General features: G+C 33.0%; 2 protein-coding genes and 1 long non-coding RNA gene across 3 annotated transcripts in view; 2 read left to right on the forward strand and 1 right to left on the reverse strand.

The window, feature by feature from the left end:
• Positions 1-11,665: 11,665 nt before the first annotated feature.
• Positions 11,666-16,389, reverse strand: LOC143049158 (uncharacterized). Its single transcript, XR_012970093.1, has 5 exons — positions 16,295-16,389; positions 14,871-14,965; positions 13,444-13,567; positions 12,534-12,735; positions 11,666-11,758 (listed from the first exon to the last, which is right to left on the reverse strand). It is a non-coding gene; the product is annotated as an uncharacterized LOC143049158 (long non-coding RNA).
• A 4,403-nt stretch (positions 16,390-20,792) lies between these two features.
• Positions 20,793-24,971, forward strand: LOC143047585 (perlucin-like). The gene is made up of 5 exons (XM_076220689.1): positions 20,793-20,942; positions 21,684-21,787; positions 22,295-22,400; positions 23,769-23,976; positions 24,853-24,971. The coding sequence occupies exons 1-5, from the start codon at positions 20,900-20,902 to the stop codon at positions 24,881-24,883; spliced, it is 492 nt and encodes a 163-aa protein (XP_076076804.1). The 5' UTR covers positions 20,793-20,899; the 3' UTR covers positions 24,884-24,971.
• LOC143047584 (proteasome subunit alpha type-1-like) overlaps positions 23,142-25,377 on the forward strand; it is a 331,701-nt gene continuing 329,465 nt past the window's right edge. The window contains exon 1 of the mRNA XM_076220688.1: positions 23,142-23,145. Coding sequence (XP_076076803.1) covers positions 23,144-23,145 — 2 coding nt within the window. The 5' untranslated portion in view covers positions 23,142-23,143. The remainder of the gene's footprint in view (positions 23,146-25,377) is intronic.

A 25,377-nucleotide genomic window follows, 5' to 3' on the forward strand; every position in this document is an offset into this window, starting at 1 on the left:
ATAACACGAACTACCATAGTGGAGCCATCCTCTCTCACATTCAGATAGTACTACAGTAACAGCTAAAAAGTAAAAAGCAGTCCTCTGAAACATGTTCCTAACTGGTAAAATATCTCTTTATAGATTTTTAGCATCCTATATGCTGTTCTTTGATAACCTTTTTTTTATTATTTTTTTGTTCAATAGAACGTTCAAATCCAAATAGGTAAAACTGTTGCTACTATATAAATAAATAATTGAGATGGTGATAGATTGACAAAGGAGATTATTTAGGAGTAGCAAAATGTTCTCAACTATGTCTGATCGAGGGAAACAATCATTATTTATTTTTATACGGTAGTAAATATATTCGAGGGTCGATGCTCAAAACAAAATGAGAAAATAAATTAACAACAAAATCGAGTTGAGATGACCAATGATAATCTGTTTACCGCTAGTTTAATTATGACGACGTTGTCACGTTCATGACAATTTCATTAGCAACGCCACGTGCCCCCTTAGTTTCTAGCGATAATTTCATAACACTCGACTCCGCTGAGACAAAAATTATCAGTTAGCAAGATCAAGGGAATTTTTTTTTAAATAGCGATAAAAATATATATCTGTAAATCATACATTTGCTGCGTCATATAACACCAGGCCGCTACAATTCTAACCAATGAGATCAAAATAAGCGTTAGTTCCTAAACTTCAGATATTTCTATTTATTTATATTTGCTTTTAATAGGGTCTGCGGTAGCTGAGTATTCTAATTAGTTGAACTACTGCATCACTAGCCTGCCAACACTAAGGTTGAGAGTTCGAATCCCCCCCCCCCCCGAAATACATCAAAATTACTGAAAAGTTGAGTTAAACACCAATCTATCGTCTACAAAAAGTCCCTATTTTTTATATGGTATATAGACATATTATGATAAAGTCAAAAATTACACTGGCTGTGTAAATTTTCGGACTAAATTTTTCTGTTCAAAGATCAAAATTATTTGTAACAAGAATGTTTCCATAGTACACGGATGCCACATTCGCATCATTTTCTATGTTAAGTGGACCGTGAAATTGTGGTCAAAACTTAAATTTTGCAGTTAAAATAGAAAGATCATATCATAGGGAACATTCACCAAGTTTCAAGATGATTGGAATTTAACTTAACAGGAAGCTTGCTTGACACAAATCTTAAACCAAAATCATTAACCAGAACTAGGAAAGACGGACGGATGAACAAACGGACGAACGAACGGACGCACAGACCGAAAAAAACATAATGCTTCTATGTGAGGTATAAAAACAAATTGAACAGAATGGTTGTACAAAAGTTATCTAGCTAAATTTTTTGAACTATTAGTAATGCAGCGTACAGTCTGTTATAGTTCCGCATCGTAGATTTGTAAACACAGGTGGTAGGTATCTTACCAACTCCTGCATGGGAATACACAAGATGAAAAAGAGAACTACACATATTTTATTAATCGTACAGTATTTATGGTTTTTTGTTTTTTTTTATCATGTGTTTCTCACAAAGGTATATTTCACAACTTTCGAATTATGGATCTTTAATGATCTCTAATTTGGTACTTTGATTGGCTTTTCAACGTTTTAAATTCGAGCGTCATTGATTTGTTATTTACTAGATTGTTTTACACTAAATTTAAAATCAGTTTAGAAGCATTAATTGCAATGGGTACATTTGTACCAATCTGAGGCAGCCTGTATCCCTGTTTGAATATTCAGTTACACACTATGAATACCTGGTGCCGAAGAACAGAATGACTGAAAATGTTCTCCTTCACGTATGCAAGACATGCAGACGAAAACAATAACCAGATTATACTGTCAATTCCAAATTTATTGGATTTCGTGGTAATAGGTTAACTACGAGTTTAAATGTTCAACGAAGTTCAAATTTATTGAAGGGTCTGAATACAAACTTACTTTGGGAATTCCACGACAAAATAATATATCAAAGAAAGTACAAGTTTTTCTCGATCCACAAAAGTTGGTACCTACGAAATGAATCAGCAGTAACTCACACTGTTTCTGGTTATGTTTTCAGTTATTCAAGTAAAGAACCATTTTAGGTGGGTTTGAAAAAAGAGCAGGCATTTAACAAAAAGTCGTATGCATGTACTTTAGACTTTTTTCTGCAAACCTGTTTACCATTGGGTTTTTTCATCTATGACATGCTGTCTATTGTTCCACTTCCAAAAGCAGACAGGCAAGCAAGAGACTTCAGTTTTCAGTTGTCATGGAAGTTGGTATACATTGCATTTCCGTTGCACTTCGTACTGATCGTCTAACACTAAGTAGCTTTGATGTTTGTTTGCAAGTAATCTTTTTAGGGTAATTTTCGTTACTATTTTTTTTGTTCCGGAAACTATTTAACATAAAGACTTCATATCTGATTAGCAGCATGACAGTGATGATATATTACGTTTGGCTATATTTTAAATCTGTCAGACACCTTCTCCTGTTTGCCGCTTATTGCTCATTGTTCAACGTCTAGAATGATTTTTTTTATTTCATAAATAGCCGTGTCCATAATTCAATCCAATCAAAGCTTAGAACTCAAATGTGTTTCTGTCTTTATGCTGCATTCGTTTGAAAGCAGAAGGGATGCAAGATATAACAGAGGTATATAAAAACTAATGAATTGAAACCATACTGATAACGCCATGGCAAAATAAAACGATTGAAAGACAAAAAAACAAGACAGATAACTAAATATAGAAAATAATTTTCTAGTAGGTTTTGGATTGTCTGAGAGATTATCAATAAAAAAAACAATACACAACAAAATATTTAGAAAGCGTTACAACATGTATCTCCCCTTCTTTTAAGTGTGATTCGTGTCACTTAGTCTTTAGTTTTTCTATTTTGTGTTGTGTGTACTCTTGGTTGTTTGTTGGCCACACTGTTCTATTTTGCCCCTCTTTCGTACAAATATTTTTGGGTTCAAACTATATGTATAATACATGTTAAGATTATTTGAATATTTTTTGTGTATCTTTCTTTAATGACAGATGTTAGGTTTTAAAATAAAGAAGATGAAGCAAAACAAGTTATAAACAAGTATGTGTCCATAGTACACGCACTATTATATTCTGTGTTCAGCTGACGTGAAATTGGGGGAAAACTATAATTTAGCATGTGTACTAAGTTTCAAGTTAATTGGACTTCAACTTCGTTAAAACAACATTGACCAAAAACATTAACCTGAAGCGGGACATACGGACGAATGGACGGACGGATGAAAGGACGGCGCTATAAACCAAACCCACCACCAACACCCAACACTGAATGCATCAGGGTCAAATTACGATTTTCGACAAAGACATATTTCTTAGATATAAAGAATCAAATTGCCAATATAGTCATTACTATGATAATTAAAGCAAAGTATATGACAATACTTACAACAAAGAAGAAAATTGATAATGAAAAACAGACAATACTCCATGGTGCCAGTACTTATTGTCTTCTGATAAACATGTAGTTTTAAATCGATAAGCATAAAATGTGCACTCGAATGACATTGTGATAAGTGTTTCGACCTAATATGAGACCTCAACTATAAGAGGAAATACATTCGCGTATTTAGATAACGATACAAAGAGATAAATTGAATTACAAATAAAATCTAAAATCATGATTCTAAAATTTCTCACAGCGAAAGTTTAAATGATTTATAATCAGCAATTTTAATAGAAATAAGACGATGTGGTAAAGTGGCAATGAGACATCTCTCCATACAAGTCACAATATACAAAACTATTATATGTCAAAACTAGTTTTCCTTAGAGCACACATTCTCGGGTTTGGATGTTTGTTTGTTAGTAGTAATCTGTGTTGGGTAATAACCATTTTCATTAATTTTTTGTACATAGTTCTTTTATTTGTGTCAAAGCATTATAGCTAAACACAAAGCTTCTAACCCAGCGAAATTTATTTTATTTTCATATCTTTCTTGAAGAAAACTAATTTTGAACAGTTTGTCATACATAAACACTGAACCAAATCATTACAAAAACACTTTACGAAACGCTGTTCGGTATGACGATTTTACTACCCAATAGATGTAGGATAATTATAAAAGAAAAACACTTAATGACTAGGTAAAATAAAAAATTATTTTAGGTTCCAGTTACCCTACCTACCCTTCTTTTAAGTCTTAATAAAAACCTACTTTTAAGATTTTTCTGTCATTTTGCATTAAGCATTGTTAAAATCGGAATGTTCCTCCCATAGATTCAATGTAAAAAAAAAATGAAATTAAAACACAAAATTCTACCTACCTGCCCTAACTTTTTTAAGATATAACTAGAACCACACATAATATTGTATTTGGCCTTACTGACTTTTCATATCTAAATAGTAAAAATCTCAGTTTTATTTTTACAAATTATTTTAACAATAATATAATTTATCGACATCATTGAAAATTATTAGTACTATCATTTCAATCTTTATTTGCCAATGATACTGCCACTAGTTGGATATCTACAAAATAAAAGGTATCAATATCAAATTAATACTATGTTTTACAAAAATAAATGCATGTGTTGCTTCAAAACAGATTATGTAATTGGTGCAATATAACATGAATAGAGAGGGATTAACCAATATGTAAGTTATTATCAATAAGATATGTATGAGTTTTTCAAAGAACTTTAACAAATGTTTGCTAATTTCCAATGTTTAAAATTATGAAAAAAATGCTTTATGATTTGTTAATAAGACAGTATTGTTAACTTGGTTTGTTAAGCGATACCTATCTTTAAAATGCTTATTTGATACTACGCGCGATATTGGTAAATGATTCAGTTACTTCGACTAATAGATTTAACGTTAGCACATGATTTGAAGTTATTTATGTACATGTGATTATTATGTTAAATACTGATATTCTACAGGAAAAGGATTTAACCTACTCAATTTCGCATATAAAGTTATCTTCAACAGAACAAGGTTCATCGTTCCATGTACCGGCTGTATTCCAGTGTCCAATTTCAAGACAGTCCTCGTGACCAAATTCATTGTTTGGTTCATTATGGACCCAGTTAGTGTAGGATATTGGTTTTCCTGTGGAAGCCCATACCCAGTATCCCTCAATAATTTTATCTGTTCCGTCTATCCAATAGTTATCTAAACATTTACTTATCAATGTTATGATATGAATAATGATTTGGTTTTTTTCTTTCTTTTACCAGTATATATAATAGTTTACCCTTTAATGACGTATCACGCATTGACTAAAACTGAAATTTGACGGTTAACATGCATGTAACTTGAAAACGTGGGTATATCTGACAGGGCAAACTTTTCATATCAAAACAGACTAACCACGGATCCCTCAGATAATCGTGTGTCACTCTCCTCACACGAATCATCGGATCCGATTGGACGGTACTGCGTTGTTATACATGCTGCATAGGACTCTCGACTTTAGCAAGGAGTTTACTGTTCGATGGGAGAAGTCCTTGAATTATCATATCTCATACCAAAAACGTTACCACTTCTTGCCATACATTTATTGAAAATAAAAAAAAATTAAATTAAATGCGAACCTACCAAATCTTGCCACTTCTACACCAAAATATATTTCAACATCATTTTAAAAGAACAACAAGATAAATGAGAGGTTTTTTTTATGTATATATGTTAGTATATGTTTATGTATATTGTAATATATTGTATGTCATGTATATGTACCAAGTTGTACTTTAAAATAAAAATATCTATCTATCTTTAACTCTTTACCATATGTATTTGCTCTTCATGGTATGATTGTTGAAAACTTGTGTTAGTTGTTGAAAAAATCCCTTACTCTCTATCTATGGATTTTAGACTACATACGAACAGTTCCAGAGTATCTTCCGATCTTCGCAATTGTATCAATAAGAAATGTATTTTCGTCGCTTGTTTGTACATCAGCAAGTTAGGTGTGGAAGGCTTTTCAAAAGCTCTGGAAAATGAAATAGGAATGTAATTAAATTGACCTAATTTAAATCCAGAAAAGCGTTCCGGACGCAGAGAATTATTAAACGTGTTGTTTTCGATTTTTTTTCAAATTTAAACAAGAGATAGCAATAGGACTTTAAACGTTAATTTTTCAAATAGCTGTAATAAGACAATTTCGTGCCACGAAAAAAGAAAAGAAAAGACTAACGTGTATTAACAAGATCAATGCAACATTTATTTTCTCTAAAAGTACCAAATAAACCTTGAGTAAACTCATGCACTAGTGCTACGAGTGACAACCATCATGTGTCAATGCATTCAGTTAATGAACCCAGTAACGCAAATAACACGCCTCTTTTTCTCATATAAAAAAGTTTCACGATTTGTTTTAATGATGGTATTTTTGCAAACATATTGCAAAACGATATCATCCTTTTTTTTCCATAAAATTGAAATCAAAACATCGAACATATTTCATGTTTATAACCCCAGAAATATTGTGTCAAAATTTTGTCGAATGTCAACACTATTAAAAACGCAAGTAAAGGAAGTTTTAAGTACAGCTCTTATATAAATAAGAACCAGGCAGAGTGCCATATACATGTGATACATGGGGGGTTCCAGATTTTATCTATAATTTGCCTAGCAGAAGCAATAAATGAAAACTGCTCAAAAAATAATTTTGACTAGGAAAATATGAGTGGTTGCCATGGTAACGGACACACTATTTTTTGGTTGATAAGCGTGGTAAAATCTTTCAAAAACTCCAAATAATTTAATGAAGACAGACTGTGTGTGTTTCTTTTATTGTTGAGTATATTCTCCCAAAATATCAGCTATTACATCAAATAGGTTAATGTTTTTGACAAAAACTTACAAAAATCAATGGCCATTCAAGTTGTATTATTAGATATCAAACAGGTTTATTTGTCGAATTACGGTGTGATGCAAATCAGTCATTGCGCGACAAAACAATACTTTATAAGAGAATGGTTGATTATGTGTTTAACGAATTTCTAAAATGTAGCAAACTGATGTTGTACTGTTCATGCAGCCACACTTTACTTTTTTCTCATTGATTTATTTTCTTCTTATTTATTTAGCTGGCTCATTTCTAAAACATAGACTCATTAAATATGGCACATTTTGGGTATTAATATTGATTCACTCATTAGGTGTTTGCATCGGAAATATATACATATATTTCAATATTGAAACCAGTTTGAGGTCTGGAGCTGACAGCTTGTCTTTAACAACTTGTAGTCCTTTATTGATGTAATATGTATTATTGTCATTTTGCTTCTTTTTTTTCTCATCTGATTCCTATTCTAACATCGGACCCGGAGTTCTTTTAAACTGAACTTTATTCTGCGTTTTGCTGTGTGTTTCTTTATTTTATATTCGCTAGAGGTATAGGAGAGGGTTAAGATCTCACAAAACATGTTAAACCCCGGCGCATTTTGCACCTGTCCCAAGTCAGGAGCGTAAGGTCTTTGTTAGGCTTTTAGGAGTTTTAATTCTTGTTCATTTATATGTTTCGGAGTTTTGTCCATTTTCACTCAACTAGAACACATTTTTCTTAAGGGAACAGCTAAAACCCGCCTACGGGTGCGTAATTTTCTGACTGTAATAAAGACCATTTTGTGACCTTGGACTGTTAATTTGGCCCAGTAGTTTCAGAGGAGAAGATTTTTGTAAAAAGGTATCTAAGATTTACGAAAAATGGTTAAAAATTGACAATAAAGGGCAATAACTCCTTAAGGGGTCAACTGGCCATTTTGGTCCTATTGACTTATTTGTAAATCTTACTTTGCTGAACATTTTTGCTGTTACAGTTAATCTCCTATCTATCATAGTATTCAAGATAATAACCAAAAACAGCAAAATTTCCTTAAAATTACCAATTCAGGGGCAGCAACCTAACAACGGGTTGTCCGATTCATCTGAAAATATCAGGGCAGATAGAAATTGACCTGATAAACAATTTTACCCCCATGTAAGATTTGCTCTAAATGCTTTGGTTTTTGGGTTATAAGCCAAAAACTGCATTTTACCCTTATGTTCTATTTTTAGCCATGGCGGCCATAATGGTTGGTTGGCCGGGTCACCGGACACAATTTTTAAACTAGATACACTAATAATGATTTTGGACATGTTTGGTTAAATTTGGCCCAGTAGTTTCAGAGGAGAAGATTTTTGTAAAAGTTAACGACGACGGACGACAGACGACGGACGGACGACGGACGCCAAGTGATGAGAAAAGCTCACTTGGCCCTTTGGGCCAGGTGAGCTAAAAATGTCAAAAATTTGGGCACAGCAGTCAAATTGTGTCTTAATCAAAATAAAACAAAGTACTATGTGTATGACCAATAACCTATAAATCATACAGTAACCACTACTATTTCCTTTCTTCAAACATACTCAACAAAAGCATGGATGATATTCTTGTAAAACTTACTTTGCAAAAATAGTTTATTTATATGAACTTAATAATCTAAATTAACATATAATTTTTTAGTTTCAGTTGACGAAAATTTTACTTCCATTACAACCACATAGCAGAAGTCGTATAGGAATATTTATTTATATGTAAAACAATATATTGGGATTTAGAATGAGTTGGGGAGGTTGTTTTTATTGGCTATCAAATTACCATTATGAACTATTGCATTACATCCAGCTGCTCTGTTTTTTTAGCAAATGCGATTACAACAAGCGATATGTCCCATTGAACTAGAGCCATAAGTACACTCTTTATCAATATTTTGAAGATGAAAAAAAAATAATCTACTGATGGCATTGTGCTTTATAAAATATTTTAAATAATGATTGTGTGGTTAAAGAATGTTAAACTCTATTGTATATTAGTTTATTTTGTTGATTAATTACACTTGATTTTCATTATTGGTAGCCTGTAGCATTTGAGCATACAGTGGCGAAAAAAGAAAAAAACAAGAATGTGTCCACAGTACACGGATGCCCCACTTGCACTATCATTTTCTATGTTTAGTGGACCGTGAAATTAGGGTCAAAACTCTAATATGGCATTTTAATTAGAAAGATCATATCATAGAGCACATGTATACTAAGTTTCAAGTTGATTGGACTTCAACTTCATCAAAAACTACCTTGACCAAAAACTTTAACCTGAAGCGGGACAGACCGACGAACGAACGGACGCACGAACAGACGAACGAACAGACGGACGGACAGACGGACGAACGGACGCACAGACCAGAAAACATAATACCCCTCTACTATCGTAGATGGGGCATAAAAATACTTATAAAAAAGGACAATATGTATCACCAACAATCTTGGATACCGCAACAGACCACATGAAACCACGAACAACCAACTCAAAATATATCACAGTAAACTAATGCATTTTGACAAACAAAATATTTCCTAAAAATAAAGCATCATATAATATAACGTTACAAAATAAGTGATATGATGAATGCAAATTGAAAATTATCAAAGAAACCAGGCTAACAAACAAACAAACAAACGCATCACTGATGCTCGAATCAACAAATCAAAACACCAAATCAAGTAGAAAGATGAGAAGCATTGAAGAACCAAATGTTTCCAAAGGTTAACCAAATATAGCAACAGAAAGGATTTTCTTGTGGGAAACACATTTAATATTTCGAACAATTTAAGTTTTATAAACAGTTAATTTATCTTTCCATGCAAGTTAATTGTCAGTACTTACACCAAAGCAGAAAACTGATAAACGCTAAATACACCATGGTACAAGTACTGAATCTCTGTTTATAAGCAGATTTAAACAGATAAGAGTAATAATTTACCTTAAAATATGATAAAACAAGAAGATAATAATGAGAGACTTCAATGGTAAAGGGGTCACATATTATGATAAGGGTATCGATGCATGCATTGAATTCGGAATCATAACGATTTAAATTTGAAACAGTTGAAGTTAAAATAAAATTTAATTTTATGGTTTTTTTAAATGATTGTTAATAATAAACTCATCATACACACCAGGATAAAAATTATTTTTCCGCCCGATGCGTGTTTCAGCAGCAGCTGTCCTGTACAACAATATTTAAAAAAAATAACAATCAGAAAGGCCAAATGAATATACAAATAACAAATTGCATCAGAATGGACCATTCACTCTGTATTCATTTTGAATTGTTATCAAACTGTTCATTTCTGCTTCATAAATGTATCCAATGTCAAAAGTAACCGTCTATAATATTTATAAATGTAATGTTTAAACCATTTCTCAAACTGTAAGCTGATACCAAAGTATTAATAAATCAGTTGATGAGAGACAAATACATCTTGATGATAGCAAAAAGACGAAAAATCAAAAGCAGTTCCCAAAATGTACATAGAAAAACAATGATTCATTAGCATGTTCCCCACTAAAAACGGTGAACGCGCACAAGTTCTCCGTAAGATAGCAGTTTGTGTTGCACCAGCAGCATTTTCTGCCTTCGTCATGCTAAAATCTTACTTACTTACTTGAGAAAGTTCAAACATATAGACACGGAATTATTAGAGATGTGCGTCAAACCAGAGGACGAAGTGGTTAACCTGTGACACAGTTTAACAGACGCAGGACATATTTAGGTTGTGTCAAAATGAACACAGCAACAGCAATAATTCAAAAAGCGCAAAGTTACAGAGGAACAGAGTTTTAAAACATGTGCCACCGTTGAAGATGTAATTTTTAGCTGTGACACATTAAAAGACAGACAGAAGTGATTTAATCTGTGTAACGGTTTCACCAGAGGACGGAGTGATTAAAGCTCTTCCACAGAAACCGAAATTATTTAAAATATGTATCCCGTTAAAACAGTTGAATGAGTTATTCAAGATGTTCTACAGTTAAAACAGCGACATGAATGATTTAAGCTTTGTCACAGTTAAAGGAGAGACCGCAGAGTTTAAGAGCTCGACAGGAGTAAGTTTTTCTGAATCGCACTTATAACAAAGACATGGTAAACTAAATATGTACCAAACAAAAAACAGAGACAAGAGTGATTTCAGCAGTATCACATTTGAAACAGAAATTATAATGTTTAAAAGTGTGCCATATTTTAAAAGAGAGACAGCAGGGGTTTAAACTATTGCAGTTCAAGCGAAGAGGCGTAATTTAAGTTGTGTCCCAGTTAAAACAAAGACAGGAGTGATTTAATCGGTATCGCAGTATCCCAGTAAACAAATATACAGACATGATTTAAGCTGTACTGCAGATGAATTATAGACAGCAGTGATTTAATGTGCATCGCAGTTTAAACGTAGACAGACGTAATTTAAGCTGTATTATAGTCAAAAACACAGGAATAAATGATTGAAGCGGTACCGTAATTAAAACAAGAGACAGAAGTAATATTAACTGTATCGCAGTTGAACCAGAGATACTGGAGTGATATAAGCGATGTCGCAGTTCAAATATAAACAGGAGTGTTTAAACTGTACCACAGTTGAATCGTAGTCAGGAGTGATTCAAATGTATCGCTTATAAACAGAAACAGGCGTGATAAAAGCTGTGCCATCATTTTTTATATTATTATATGCACGTGTATGTTTATGTATGCCCGCCTAACAAGCACATAATTTGTCCATAAGTATTAATGCTTGTTGTGGACTGTTTATCTCCAAGAGTATTTACAGGCAAGTACACAATAGAGAAAAGCATGTAAAAATGTTCAGAAAAATTTTAACGATATTCAAAATGTAATATTTAATGTCAAAAAGTTACTTCCACGTTCTTCCTTTTGTTCGCTTCTAACCAATGATAGTTTGTCCACCTCCGGGATATCTGCAAAAAAAAATGTTAAGAATACAAAAATAATACATATAAAATCCATCCAAATTGAAATAAAAGATATCCTATTTGCAAATAAATATGTCACAATTTTTTAGTGACATCAATAATTTCACAATGAAGATCGATTGAGAATTTTACGACAAATGGTGATTTCACCTTTTCCAAATAGTGAACTTTTTGTTCATTATTTGTACAAAAGGGAAGAAGAAAATGGGCAAAGAAGTGTTCGTTTGTTAGAATATATAAATAATAAGAACATTTAGATCAAATGTCGAGAAAAGGTTATGAATTGATCGCCTTTATAACATTGCAATTGCTGCTGAAAGGCTTTATATGCCATTAAATCCATATTAAGCTGTTTCTCATTTAAAAAAAAAAAAACAAGTGAAACTGCGAGCTACTGCTCACTGATGATACCCCCGCCGCAAGTGGATAATATTAATAGTGTAAAAATATGCAAGTGTTCGGTAAACAGGAAGTTGTCGAGTGATGAATCTGAAAACGCATCACACGGTATAGCTGACTTAGATAAACCCTGAAACCAAATTTCAAAAATCCTTGTATTGTAGTTCCTGAGAAAAATGCGACGAAAAATATTCATGGGACGGACGGACTGACTGACGGAAGGACGGAAGGACGGACTGACGGACTGATGACGGAAGGACAGACAGAGGTAAAACAGTATACCCCCTTTTTTAAAGCGGGGGTATAACAAAAAATTTAATCATATGTTACATTTGAACGTATGAAATAATTTTGTTCTTACTCCATTTCACAAATAAATGGCTGCGGTGTGGTACACACGTCATCATTCCAGTGGCCATCTTTGAACTCCAAGCAATCTTCATGTCCACCGCTATTACTAGGATTCCCTGGACACCAGAAGTTACCTTCTATTGGATTTGAAAATGTCGCCCAGATCCAATGTCCTTCTACAACTTGGTCGGTACCATCAATCCAATAGTCAGCTGAGGAGAATTTATAGAATCGTTTGATTTTAGTATTTAATATTAAGTATATTCTTTTACCATCAACTATTATTAAGGATGTTCGCTCCCCTTCTTTGAAATAACAAGATTTTGAAAAGACAGTATTTTAATAAAGAAACTAAAGTTATAAGTTGCAACAACTTGTTTCCCAATCCACTATAAATAAATATGTTTAAACTAAAGAAACTAAAACAGAAGGAAAGAAGTAGGGTTCGTTTGCTCGTTTTCGAGATATAAGCCATTGAAAATTGGCAAAATGATTCTCTCTAGGTTTTTTTGTTAATTTAACATTGTCACCTGTTTTGTTTCAATAACTATGAAAAAATAATAAATATTAAAAAAATGGCTTTTTTTACATATATGAAATCAAATTATACACAGACAAGTAGGGATAAGCTGGGCAAAACATTTTAATAGCACTACATGGATAAAACCAGAGGATTCAAAATATCTGACAGTAATGACACGCGCTTAAACATAAATATGATCGTATAAGAAAATTTATTTGCCTTTCAGAAAAGATTGTTTGTTTGTATATTTCTTTTTCGGTTATTAGATACTGACACTCACTGTGGTTTGATTTTTTTTATCGTTTATTCCCGTAAAATATAATTCACTCAATTATCTTTTATTTTGAAATCTATGCGTCACTTAATTAGATAGAGAAAATTGGCATATAACAGTTACCGTTTGTTTGACAAACTCCATTTTGTGGTTTTTGGTGTGATGGATTGATCTTTGTAAACAGAAAGTTTAACGTGTCTCGATCGTCAACAACTGCAAGGTTCGCACTGAGCGCTTTACAGTCACTCTGTAAACAGAAAATTTAACATACCGTGATCAGTTACTGCTTTTCAATCACTCTTCAAAAAAGAAAACTTAACATATCTTCAGTATCTACAACAGCAATGATAACACTTACCGCTTTGCAGACACTAGTTTAACCAAGTTTAACATGTCTTGCTCCTAAACAACAGCAATAATCGCACTTAGTGCGTTACAGTCATTATACAATCAAAGTTTAGCATATGTTAATTGTCAACAACAACAGCGATGATCGCACTTAATGTATTGCAGTCACTCTATAAACAAAGTTTAACATGCCTTGGTCGGCAACACCAGCAAGTCGCGCTATGTGTTTTGCAATCACTCTGTTGACAGTATTTAATGTGTAATGAAGATATGTTTTAAATCTTCATTCTTTGTCTTGTTTTGACCAAATTTGTCAAGGGACAAAAATCACGGAAGGTCGATTTTTATAATTTTGAAGTTCTTGGATGTATAAGTATTTAAATATATTTTAGTTAATTATGAAAATAAACTCATCATATATAAACCATGATTGAATTTTTGTATTTGCGCCAGACGCGCATTTTGTCTACAAAATACTTATTAGTGACGCTCGAATAAAAAAAGTTAAAAGACCAAATAAAGTACAAAGTTGAAGACCATCGAGGACCATAAACTCCTTAAAGTTTTGCAAAATACAGCTAAAGATATCTATTCCTGGGGTAGAAAAGCTTCAGTACTAAAAAAAAAACTTTTCGATAATTGTTTGTCAAATGCACTTAAATTCTATATGACAATCTAAACTTTCTGTCTCTAATGGTATCAGAATCCAGTTAACAACTACGCATGTACTGTTATGACTTTTTATGGTAAGAGCATTGACCGAAGCACATTTAGTATGAAGTCATACTCAAACTGTGCACACGATCAACGCTTTCACATCCCTATAGACATGATAAAAAATTTAAAGGAAGCATTCAATTATTATTTCTAATACATTTCTTCTCTTTAATCAGAGGTGGTTGTTTCTTTGACATACACCCCATTATCATTCTCAAGTTTATGAATATGCTATAATTTATTATATTTAGAGTAATAAAAGGCATTTCGTTTGTTTTTCTATACATGGTTGTGACGTCGTCATGGGGGTACGTGCAGTCATGAATGTTGCATTTTATTGACCAATGAAATTATAAAGCCTCGCAATTGTCGTCAGTTAAAATTAATAAAAAGATTCTTATGAAACATATGTAGGTTCAGAAAATTAAAAGTACGGTTTATTATGAATCAGACATGTAATGTAATTATACTAATATGATACCAACAGAAGCTTCAGGCCAGCTGAGATGGACGTTTTTGCTAATGTAATAACAGGATGCACTGTAATGGTGCCAACCATCCGGGCAATCGGCGTGTACGTCTGTTAAATAAAAAAAAAACAAGGTCACATCAAAGGTTATTCTCTCTTGTTATGCATTTTCCCCCTTGTCTTTTATTTTTATGGCTTTTATATATCCACTTCCCGCTGTTATCATCTTCTATTTTCCACATTATAAAAGCGCGTAACCGCCTTTTTATGATATCCACGTTTAATTGACCGGAGTTGTATACTTATGTCTTTGTATTTCGGTCTTTATTTTGCATCTGCAACTTCTCCTTACGGTTATTCAACAAATGGAAGTTTTTAACGACCTTAACTGGCTATACATCCCTTGCACGGTCGGCCCTTGCTTGTGCCATTTTTGCCATTAAATAATTAAAGTATTACCATATGGTAATTGATATAATTTTAAGGTAGTTTAGGGGTATACAAGAACTAGACCGATTATATGTACTTTTTTTTTTATCTTGTTCCGATTATATGTACTGTGATTATACAATTCAGAATGGCGGTATACCCCTTAAGGTAGGTCTGAGGTATACCGCCAATCACAGTAAATAGTCGGTCTAGTTCTTTGCCCAAATCTGCAAATTTGGAGACAGATTTATTGTTAATTTATATAAAAGAAAACTTAGTTATTCATTGCATTATCGTTTTTTTTTTTTATCAAATACCAAATATTTGAGCTTTTAGAATTTTTCATTTTTTTCAAATAAGCCATTTAAGGGGAGATAACTCTGTGAGTACAACATTTATGCTGGACATATAGGGAAATTTCTATAATCTTTATTCTTGACGTTTTCTCGAATTGTTTTACAGATATCATTTAGGGGTCTTTTCAAGCTGAATATATGGTATGGGATTTGCTCATTGTTGAAGGATGTACGTTGTCGTTAAGTTGGTCTCTGTTAGGAAGTTGTTGTACATATTGGCAATCATACCACGTATTCCAATTTTTATATTTGGTAATTTTTAGGGTTGGGTTGCTGTCTCATTTGGGAGATCAGCCATATCTCCTTTAGTTTATTTGTTCTGATATTTTACGAAATTTCCAATCATTGGTATGCATCCTAATCCACAATTCATTAATTTAATTTGTACTTGTTGGCTTTATAAATATTTTGATATGAGCGTCACTGATGAGTCTTATGTACTTGGCGTACTAAATTATAATCCTGGTACCTATTTTATTGATAACTATTTAAACAGGGAAAACGAATACTGCCCTTAATGTCAAACCAAGAATAGCCCTTAAATGAGAAAAAATAAAGTTTTAAACTATCTTAAAGTAACCTAAAATTGCAATATACAATGGAAGTTTTTAAAAATCAGATGATTTATTTTCCAAAATATGAGAACAATACTTACAAACGAATGATAAGAAGAAAATTGCGTGCTTAAGTCCAATCATACTGTTGGAGGTTCATGACCTCATGAAGATAACAGGTACAATTGATAAACGAGTTCAAGCAGCTAGTACCATTCATTTTGTTTCAAATTGAAAAATACTATCTTTCACATAATTCGAAATTCCATTGAAAAAATGTGTACTTTTTAAAAATTATAATCTGAAATATTTATATCTTATAGAAATCACTGAGTTAATTTTAACATGAGTGAGAGAAGTATTGGTTGTTTGATGTTGGTTTGAAGACGAGTTGTTACTCTTGAGCTATATCGCGGCGACTTAGAGGAATAAGCTTTATCAAAAATGGGAAGTAGACACGTTTGTCATAAATTCGAACGTCGTCCATCTGTTTCAAGATCGAGTAAAAGATAAAGATAAGAAGCACACTTTCCACTGAATCTCAGTAGTATCCTGGGTAATTTCTAGTTCACATAGATAAACGTGATGAAAGTACAAATTGAAGTTATTGAGTGTCAGGATTTTATCAATATACTGTGGATTCATTTGATTCTGGTGTACCAATTTTCGTAGATAAAAGAAAATTTACATGTTCGTGGATGTTTATAATTTCGTGGTTTCGCCGAAGTCTGCATACAAGCTTATAGAAAATTTGTTTTATTTCAGGGTTTATCTGTGCCCACGAACTCCAAGAAAATTAGTGTCCAACGAATAATAATGAATCCACAGTATCTGAAATCGATGATGTAATTTACAGCGAACTTTGTGATTGAATCGAAGCGTGTGTTCGACTACGTACTCGATTGGATGATGTGTTATGGCTGATCGTTTGTAGTCCAAATAAATATAAACTTGCCTTTCAATATCATCATTGTCAGGAAAATTGTTTGGACGAGTATTGTGAAAATACTTGAATAAAGTTCGAGATGGCAGTTCAGTTACGTAAGCACGTCACTGTTTATGACATCCTGTTCTGTCTGTCGTTGATGGAATATGTTCGAACGTTGTTGTTCTGCGGTTTGCATGTTGTGTCAACTATTATATATAGGAGATAACTGTATTGTATTTTAAGCTTCGACGGCATCAATTGGGGATTTGATGGACGCAAATTAAGTTTACTGGCGACGCGTTAGCGGAGACAGTAAATGGGTATTTGCGACCATCACTGAACCCCCCAATTGATGCCGTCAGAGCTTAAAATACAGTATTGTTATCTCCTTTCTAATGAAACTGACAGAAAAACAACGTAAAAACATGTATTTAAAATCTGTCATATGCCGTCTGCGCTTGCGCGTACGTCCCATAGCATCAATTGTCAATTGATGTCATGTAAGAAAGTGACGTTATCCAATCAAAATGAACGTTACAAACGTTGTTGCATTAGAATATGTGTTTGTGTGTTTTCTATGATGACTGTTCTTGCTGTTTTAGTGCTGTACATGGTGCTGTATTTGTATACGTACTGTTGTCATTTTATCGATCTTCTTGACATTGTCATTAAGCAGGAGGTCTGGCTATTTATCAAACCAGGTTCATCCCACCACTTTGCATAAAATGTCATGAACCAAGTTAGGAATATAGCAAACCAGGTTCATCCCACCATTTTGTTCAAAATGTCATGAACCAAGTTAGGAATATAGCAGTTGTTATCAAACAGTTCGTTTCTATGCATGCTGGCTTTGTTTTTATGTACTTCAGTGTTCCTATCGTTCCATTGTCTTCCTCTTATAGTTGATATGTTCCCTCGGTTTTAGTTTGTAACCCGATTTGCTTTCTCTCAATCGATTTATGACTTTTGATTAACAGTATACTATTGTTGCCTTTATTAATCCCTACCTAAAAACGAGTATATACGTTGTTTTCTTTTTTATGGAACAAAATTGTTCCATATCTGTCCGCTTGTTAAGAAAAATAAACCTTCCAGTCATTAACTAGAATGGGAAATATTGATTTACAGGGTAAAGGTGATATGTTCATCTTTTTCTTTCAAACTACTAGTATATGGATACGGATTACATATCCAGACACAAATGTATATAAGATTTGCATTCAAAGGAATGCTGATTTGATGGAACATGTTACCTTGATAAGAATAGGAACCAACTATTTACTTGACCGATATGTTTATCTGGATTCGTTAACTTCCTTGTTCTAACTTGCTTGTTTACCGAAGTCATAGGACAGTCCATACTTGGATACATTACTTAATCTGCGAACCGATCTGACCTTTGTTTAACTTGTAATTGCCGCGTGCTTATCGGAAAGCAACTATAAACATCCTTGTTTAAATTGAGGGAAAGACCATTTGATTACCGGGAGTAGGTGATTTTGGAAATAATTATACTGGACTGATAAGAACTGAAAATAAATTAGTATGCCCTGAAGGACAAGGTTGAAATGAAATGACAATTAAATATTAATGTGTACAATTTTCACAGCAGAAACGGATGAAAATGATCTTCCATACCCTCCCCTCCTTTGAAAATCAAATGGTTGATCCATATTAGTACGGTTTGACTCGGTAGTTGATCAAACCAATGACCTAACATGCTAAGAAAAAGAACAGTGAGATGATGAAACTGTACTGGTCTTAACCTCTTCTCCCTCTTTACAAATGTATGAAAGGTTAAGGTTCATCATTATTACTGAGTGACATCTAAAGGACAAGGATATTTGTGTGCGCAAAATAGGATATTTAAATCAAATAAATTGAAATAATATATACCAGAGACATATAATACATGTTTCTGGATATACTAATAAACAAAACACTCTCAAGCTACATAGATTTAGGAAGATGTGATATGATGAGCAATGACGAGTACCAATGAAGCATCTCTCCATCCAAGTCACAATTTATAAAAGTAAACCATTATAGGTCAAGGTACGGTCTTCAACACGGAGCATTGGCTCACACCGAACAGCAAGCTGTAAAAGGCTATACAATAGAAAGTTTAATAATTATAGTGATTACCAATTTAAGATGTCTAGCTAACACTAAGATTACTAGTGTAAAACCATTCTAACGGGAAAACCAACTGTCTACTCCATATAAAAACGAGAAACGAGAAAAATTTATTAACCACATAAACCGACGACAACCACTGAACATCAGATTCCTGACTTGGGACAAGTGCAAACAATTGCAGCGGGATTGGACGTTTTAATGGTACCAAACCTTCTCCCTTTTCTGAAACAATAGTATAACATCACAACATAGAAAGACACACTATAAAATATCAATTGGAAGGCTTAACTCAATCAAAAAACGTAGTAACACACATGCATACATAATAATCAAGGAATAGCTATTTTTACTTTACATAACACAAATAGTTTATCATTGAAAGGATTATGAGTCGCTTTTAAAATTTGATAGTATTCAAAGATAATCGGTTGCCAAATGTTCTCGCTTACAATGTAACAACTATTTTGAAATTTCAATTACTAGCCGAATATTGATGCATATAATGCGTCAAAGCTTGAATATAAAAAAGAAGAGTTAGTATGATTGACAATGAGACAACTCTCAACAAGAGAACAAATGACATAGAAATTAACGGCCATAGGTCAACGTACAGCGTTCAACAATGAGCAAATCCCATATCGCATAGTTAGATTTTAAAAAGACACGAAAACAATTCAAACAAGAAAACTAACGGCATAATTAAAGTACAAAAAAGAACGGAAAACACATATGTAACACAGCAACACACGACAACCACTGAACTACAAGCTCTTGACTTGGGACAGGCACATACATACAGAAAGGGGCGGGGTAAAAAAATGTAAGAGGGATCCCAACCCTTTGCTAACCTGTGACAATACAACAGTACAACACAAGAACGAACAATAAAAATCAGTTGAAAAGGGCTCAACTTGTCAGATTGATACAAATAGAAATACATATAACAAAAACATAGAGTGGACGTGGCCGGGTAATTGTACATCCAAACAATAAAAAGACATCAAGTACAGATCTGAGAGTACATGCAGTTACTGACAGCGAGTTCACAGCCTATAACAAATAATAAAAAAATAATTATGCATCTAAAACTAAAGAATCAATCAATACATATCCAATAGATTTAGTGTAAAGACGTCATAATCAGTCAGAGAAAAACGTGAAGAAGTTTTCAAGACCAAAATGTCATTAAAAGTTAATATCCAAACTTTTGGGAAGCGCACTATGGATAAGAAAATATAAGATTCTATAAAAAAAAAAAATATTTAAATAAAATTACGTACGCCATTTATTACCCCTGATTTTGTATTGTATACTATGGAATGTTTTGAAAATTGTAAAGGGCTAGTTACAAATTAAGCACCTGGTATAAATTAATAAATGTCATCTTAGTACCAAGAGAGCTGGTCATTGGGAGTATACAGGACATAGGAATGAAAACATTCCTATATACCATTCCTACAGAACAAAACAAAACAAAACAAAACGCACCCTTTCCAATATAACTACAAAAACAGATTGGGAAAGTTGGGGGAGTTTATTTCACAAGACTACGCAAGAACTTTTGGATTGTGATAACTTCTTTGACCCTACTATCTTATGTCTGTAAAAGCTGTTGTTTATCGAAGGCAACGTCATTATTATGCCTGAGCTGTATATTATTTTCTTCTTTCTTTTATGTGGTGGTAAGTACAATTTCAATTACTCTTTTGAGAATTTTACAATGTGAGTGAGAAAAGTCGATGTATTTCAGTGTAACTGTCTCGTTTGCAAATACCTTACATCTAAAATTATAAACTGATGATTTCTTTTGAAGAAGAAGATTTTACAAAAAAAGCGATCACACGACGAAAATTCTAAATGGAAAGTCCCTAAGCAAGTGGCAAAATCAAATGCTCAAACACATGTATATCAATGTTTTTATCGTGTACCGGTGTCTGAAAGTTGACCTTATTTACCTCTTTCAGTTTTAATACAAATAACGCAGTTTGGAAACGGTTTTGTTGTGCGACTTTTTTTTTAAATAAGGTCCATCATGAAGACTTTTAAGAGTATTCTCGAGCTAGTAATCTGCTTTTCTAGCATTATGCGATTTGATTTACTCGAGATGCCATTTACCACAAACAAATTCCAGTCTCGTGTGCATAATTTACGATTATACTTTGCGTATTAATTTCAAGTTTTTATTGGAAGCGCATGATCTGACTCCTCGATTGTTGCAACTCATATTAACAGGCGCAGAGACCTAAATTGCAATTAATACGGAAATTGACATACGTCATTTTAAACTTGATATCTTTTTCAGGGTTTTTGAAATCTCACTGTACATTATTTTTTAGTCCCTATCAATTATAAATATTTTTTCAGGACAAGCTCGTATATTGACGTCTAATTGTAGTCCCTATCAATTATAAATATTTTTTCAGGACAAGCTCTTATATTGACGTCTAATTGTCCAAAAAATTGGATACACCATGGCAACTCTTGCTATCTCCTGAGCACACAGAAAAGTGCATGGCAATCTGCAGTGGTATGTTTAATTAAAGTTTATCTTCACTGGTAATATGTCGACATAAAGAGATAATTGTATTGTATTTTAAATTTGACTTTCGCAAAATATAGATTTTACTTTTGAAAAAGTTCAATGAAAATAATCGTTAGAAATGCATTGCAAAGTAATATATGTTTTTCTTTTAATTTGACTAAATACTTTTTAATACTTTTTGATTGCCTCGCCTACTATGCAAGAAACCTCCACATAAATATTTATGTTAGAGGGATTGCTCCAGATGTTTGCCGTCCATTTTATTTTGAGGGCGATTTACCAATTTTACGTGTTTCCATACAAAATACTATATATTTTCTTTGTACTTTTACTTTCTATTCATAAAGTAAAAGCGATAAATGCATAATTTTATTTTACTTACCTTTTTTAAAATAATTAAAACGTAAAGAGTTAAGCATGCCTATGTCATATGTCATTACTGGCACATTTATGTACCACGCGGGAAAACATATTTTTCTTGTACATTTTCAGAACGTTTGCCGAGTGTATGGTGGAACATTAGCTGTGGTAAATTCAGCAGAAGAAAACAAATTCATCAATCATACTTTCTTACAAAAGACAGGAGGATCAACCAACGGTAACATTTCAAAGTTTTAAGGAGGGAACTTTTGTACACGCAACAAACACAAGCTTAAATATCTAGAAGTTTTTAACTAACTGGCTTTTATAATAGGCAAAGTGTTTTACAATAATATACTCCTACCCCATTTTTAAAAATCAGTGGCTATTTTTCCGGCACTAGTTAAAATATCTTAATTCAAGCTGGCAAAATAGCCTATTTGTATTGAACTGGCTATTTGACTTGCACCAGCATATGTGTTTTAGCCAGCTCTGAATAAAATATATGAATTCAACCGGCAAATAGCATATTTCTATACAAATGGCTATTTGACCGGCACCAGCAATATAGAGATTTGTTATTTTTATATGCAGGTTTTTTGTAAACAGCGATTTATTTTTATATTAAAGTAGGCTTTGAAAATGTGCAGTCAATATAAAAGAATCAAATTATTAGCGATATACCTGTAGTCAAGGATTTAAATACTATACAAATCCTTGCAGTAGTTTGATAAGAAAACAGCTATTAAACAATATATGAGGCACAATAGTTCTATACAAATAGGCTATTTTGCCGGCTTGAATTAAGATATTTTAATTAGTGTCGGCAAGATAGCCACTGCCTTTTAAAAATACGTTATATAATTTATTAGTGACCATTTGATCAAAGATTTGTCATTAACATCAAATTCCTGTAATGCAAACACATCTTCAGTAACACAAACAAGAGGCAACCAAAAGACTACTTTGCTGACTTAAAAAATGTTTCAGATGTGGGACAGGATCCGCTAGCCCTCCCGGAGCACCTGAGATCGCCCCAAGTTTTTTTGATGGGGTTCATGTTGCTATGTCTTTAGTTTCTATGTTGTGTTTTGTGTACTATTGTTTGTTTGTTGGTCTTTTTCTTTTCTAGCCATGGCGTTGTCAGTTAATTTTCGACTTGTGAGTTTGCATGTCCCTTTGGTATCATGCAATTGTCTTTACCAAAACCCTATTGAAGAACATTTTAAGTTACCTGTATTTGTAATGTTACACAGTGCTGGAACCATTCTCATTTTAACACTGATAGGAGAGCAAGGGGACGTAGCATGACCGTTGGAGGGTGTCTTTGAAGCCCTCTTCTGTTTCTATACCCGTAGTACTATCATCCGGATAGTTTCAATCTTTATATAGTTCTTGCAGAGAACGAGTGATTCTTCGGTACCGATATGTGTAGAAGTCATATATTGATTTGTGCTTATTTTACTTTTTGTAAATCGTTTATATATGTTATTTGTTTTTATTCATTTCTGTGTTGATTTCGGGAAATCTCGATTTTTAATTTTTAATATTTGCTTTGTTCACGTTACGAAGAGTTTTATTAACCGCGATGTTTTATTTTCGACAGAGAGCTACTGGTTGGACGGATGGGATTTTCATTCCGAGGGAACTTGGAAATGGTCATCCACAAAGCAGGAAATGGCTTATAAGAATTTTTACCCTGGGCAACCAGATGATCAAAATGGTAACGAGGACTGTTTAGTAATTAGCGCTGCTTACAATGGACAGTGGGCAGATATGGATTGTTATACGACATTGTTTTCCATCTGTGAAAAGTAGGTTTATCATTATCGAAAGGTGTAATTCCTTTTTTTACCCATGCAGATAATGATATCATTTTTCAGCTATCTTCATTTGGTGAGGAAAATATATATTTTTTGAATTTTCATTTCGTTTAATTCTTAATTTTTGTGATGAAAGGAGTAGGTCCGGTAAGGATCGATTTTGGCTTCAAATTTCAGGTTCATCTGACGAAAGATTTTGACCACTTTTTAAACACTTAACTGTCTATTTTATTTGATTTAATTAGTTTATGTGAAAGATTTTAACTGATTTTGTCATTAAAAACGATCCGATTCAAGTTCAAATATGAAAAATCTACCAAATATGCCAAAAAATGCCACTTTTCAGATGGTTTTTGTCAAAAATGAAAGTGGCCGCATTCGTGTTCATCCTCAACCTTTATATATGTTATGTATTATCATAAAATACAACTTACATTTTAATATTAAGGATGAACACGAATGCGGCCACTTTCGTTTTACACGAAAACCGTCTAAAATTTAACTAAAATGCTAGAATTGTGAAGATTTCAGTGATTTAGCATGACTTAATGGTGCTTGTACCCGATATATGTGCATTGTATTGTCAAAAACAGCCCATATTTAAGTAACAGAAGCATTCTACTGTTCAATTAATAAATAAAAGTTTACATTTTAACAATTTTGTAAAACTGCTATATTTTGGGGCCAAAAAAGGGGTCTTACCGGACCTACTCCTTTTAAACTGTTTTAACTGTCAGTAGATATGTTTATTCCCTCTACATATAAACATAAATAAACAAAAAAAGCTCATTATAGTCGTTATTTGATTAATTGATATGATTAAAAATTCATTCAACATTCGATGCAACACTGTTTTTGTTTTTGCAGGGATTTAAGCGCTGCTGGATCTGTTGGGTAGCAAATCCATCAACCTAGGAACAGTGTTTGTTTGGATTTACCAATAATCATTTCTTTACTATTTTATAAATAAAAACTATTTTGTCTTATTCAAATAACTTATATTTCCAACCAAGCATAAGTTTAGAAGGGTTGACCGTGTAGTGAATCTTAAAACAAGAGTGCACATGCTGAAATGTCTCGCCTTCATTACTAAGGCCAAACAGTATTTACTGAACCCTACCTACCTTGATTTGTATCCCCTACCAACATACCTGCCAACTGTCACTTTTTGCGGGGGATTTCCCCCATGGAGGCTGCCAAATGGGAATTTTGAAAGAGCATTTTTGTCCACAATTGAAACAAAACAATTAATTTTACAATGGCTATAGGCTTGTAAAAGTATGAAGAAGCCAAAAAACAACATTAAAACTATTTGAAGGCCCCCTTGAAGGTTTTGTAGGACCATAAACGCCATCTTGTACGTAAAACCCCCATGGGGATTTTGAAAAATTG

Source organism: Mytilus galloprovincialis, chromosome 10 (assembly GCF_965363235.1).
Source record: "Mytilus galloprovincialis chromosome 10, xbMytGall1.hap1.1, whole genome shotgun sequence".
Classification (NCBI taxonomy): Eukaryota; Metazoa; Mollusca; class Bivalvia; order Mytilida; family Mytilidae; genus Mytilus; species Mytilus galloprovincialis.

Coding starts and splice junctions, on each gene's coding strand:
- LOC143047585 (XM_076220689.1), top strand. CDS start 20,900: ATGCCTGAGCTGTATATTATTTTCTTCTTTCTTTTATGTGGTG. Junction 22,401..23,768: donor GACAGGAGGATCAACCAACG/GTAACATTTCAA, acceptor TATTTTCGACAG/AGAGCTACTGGTTGGACGGA. Junction 23,977..24,852: donor TTGTTTTCCATCTGTGAAAA/GTAGGTTTATCA, acceptor TTGTTTTTGCAG/GGATTTAAGCGCTGCTGGAT.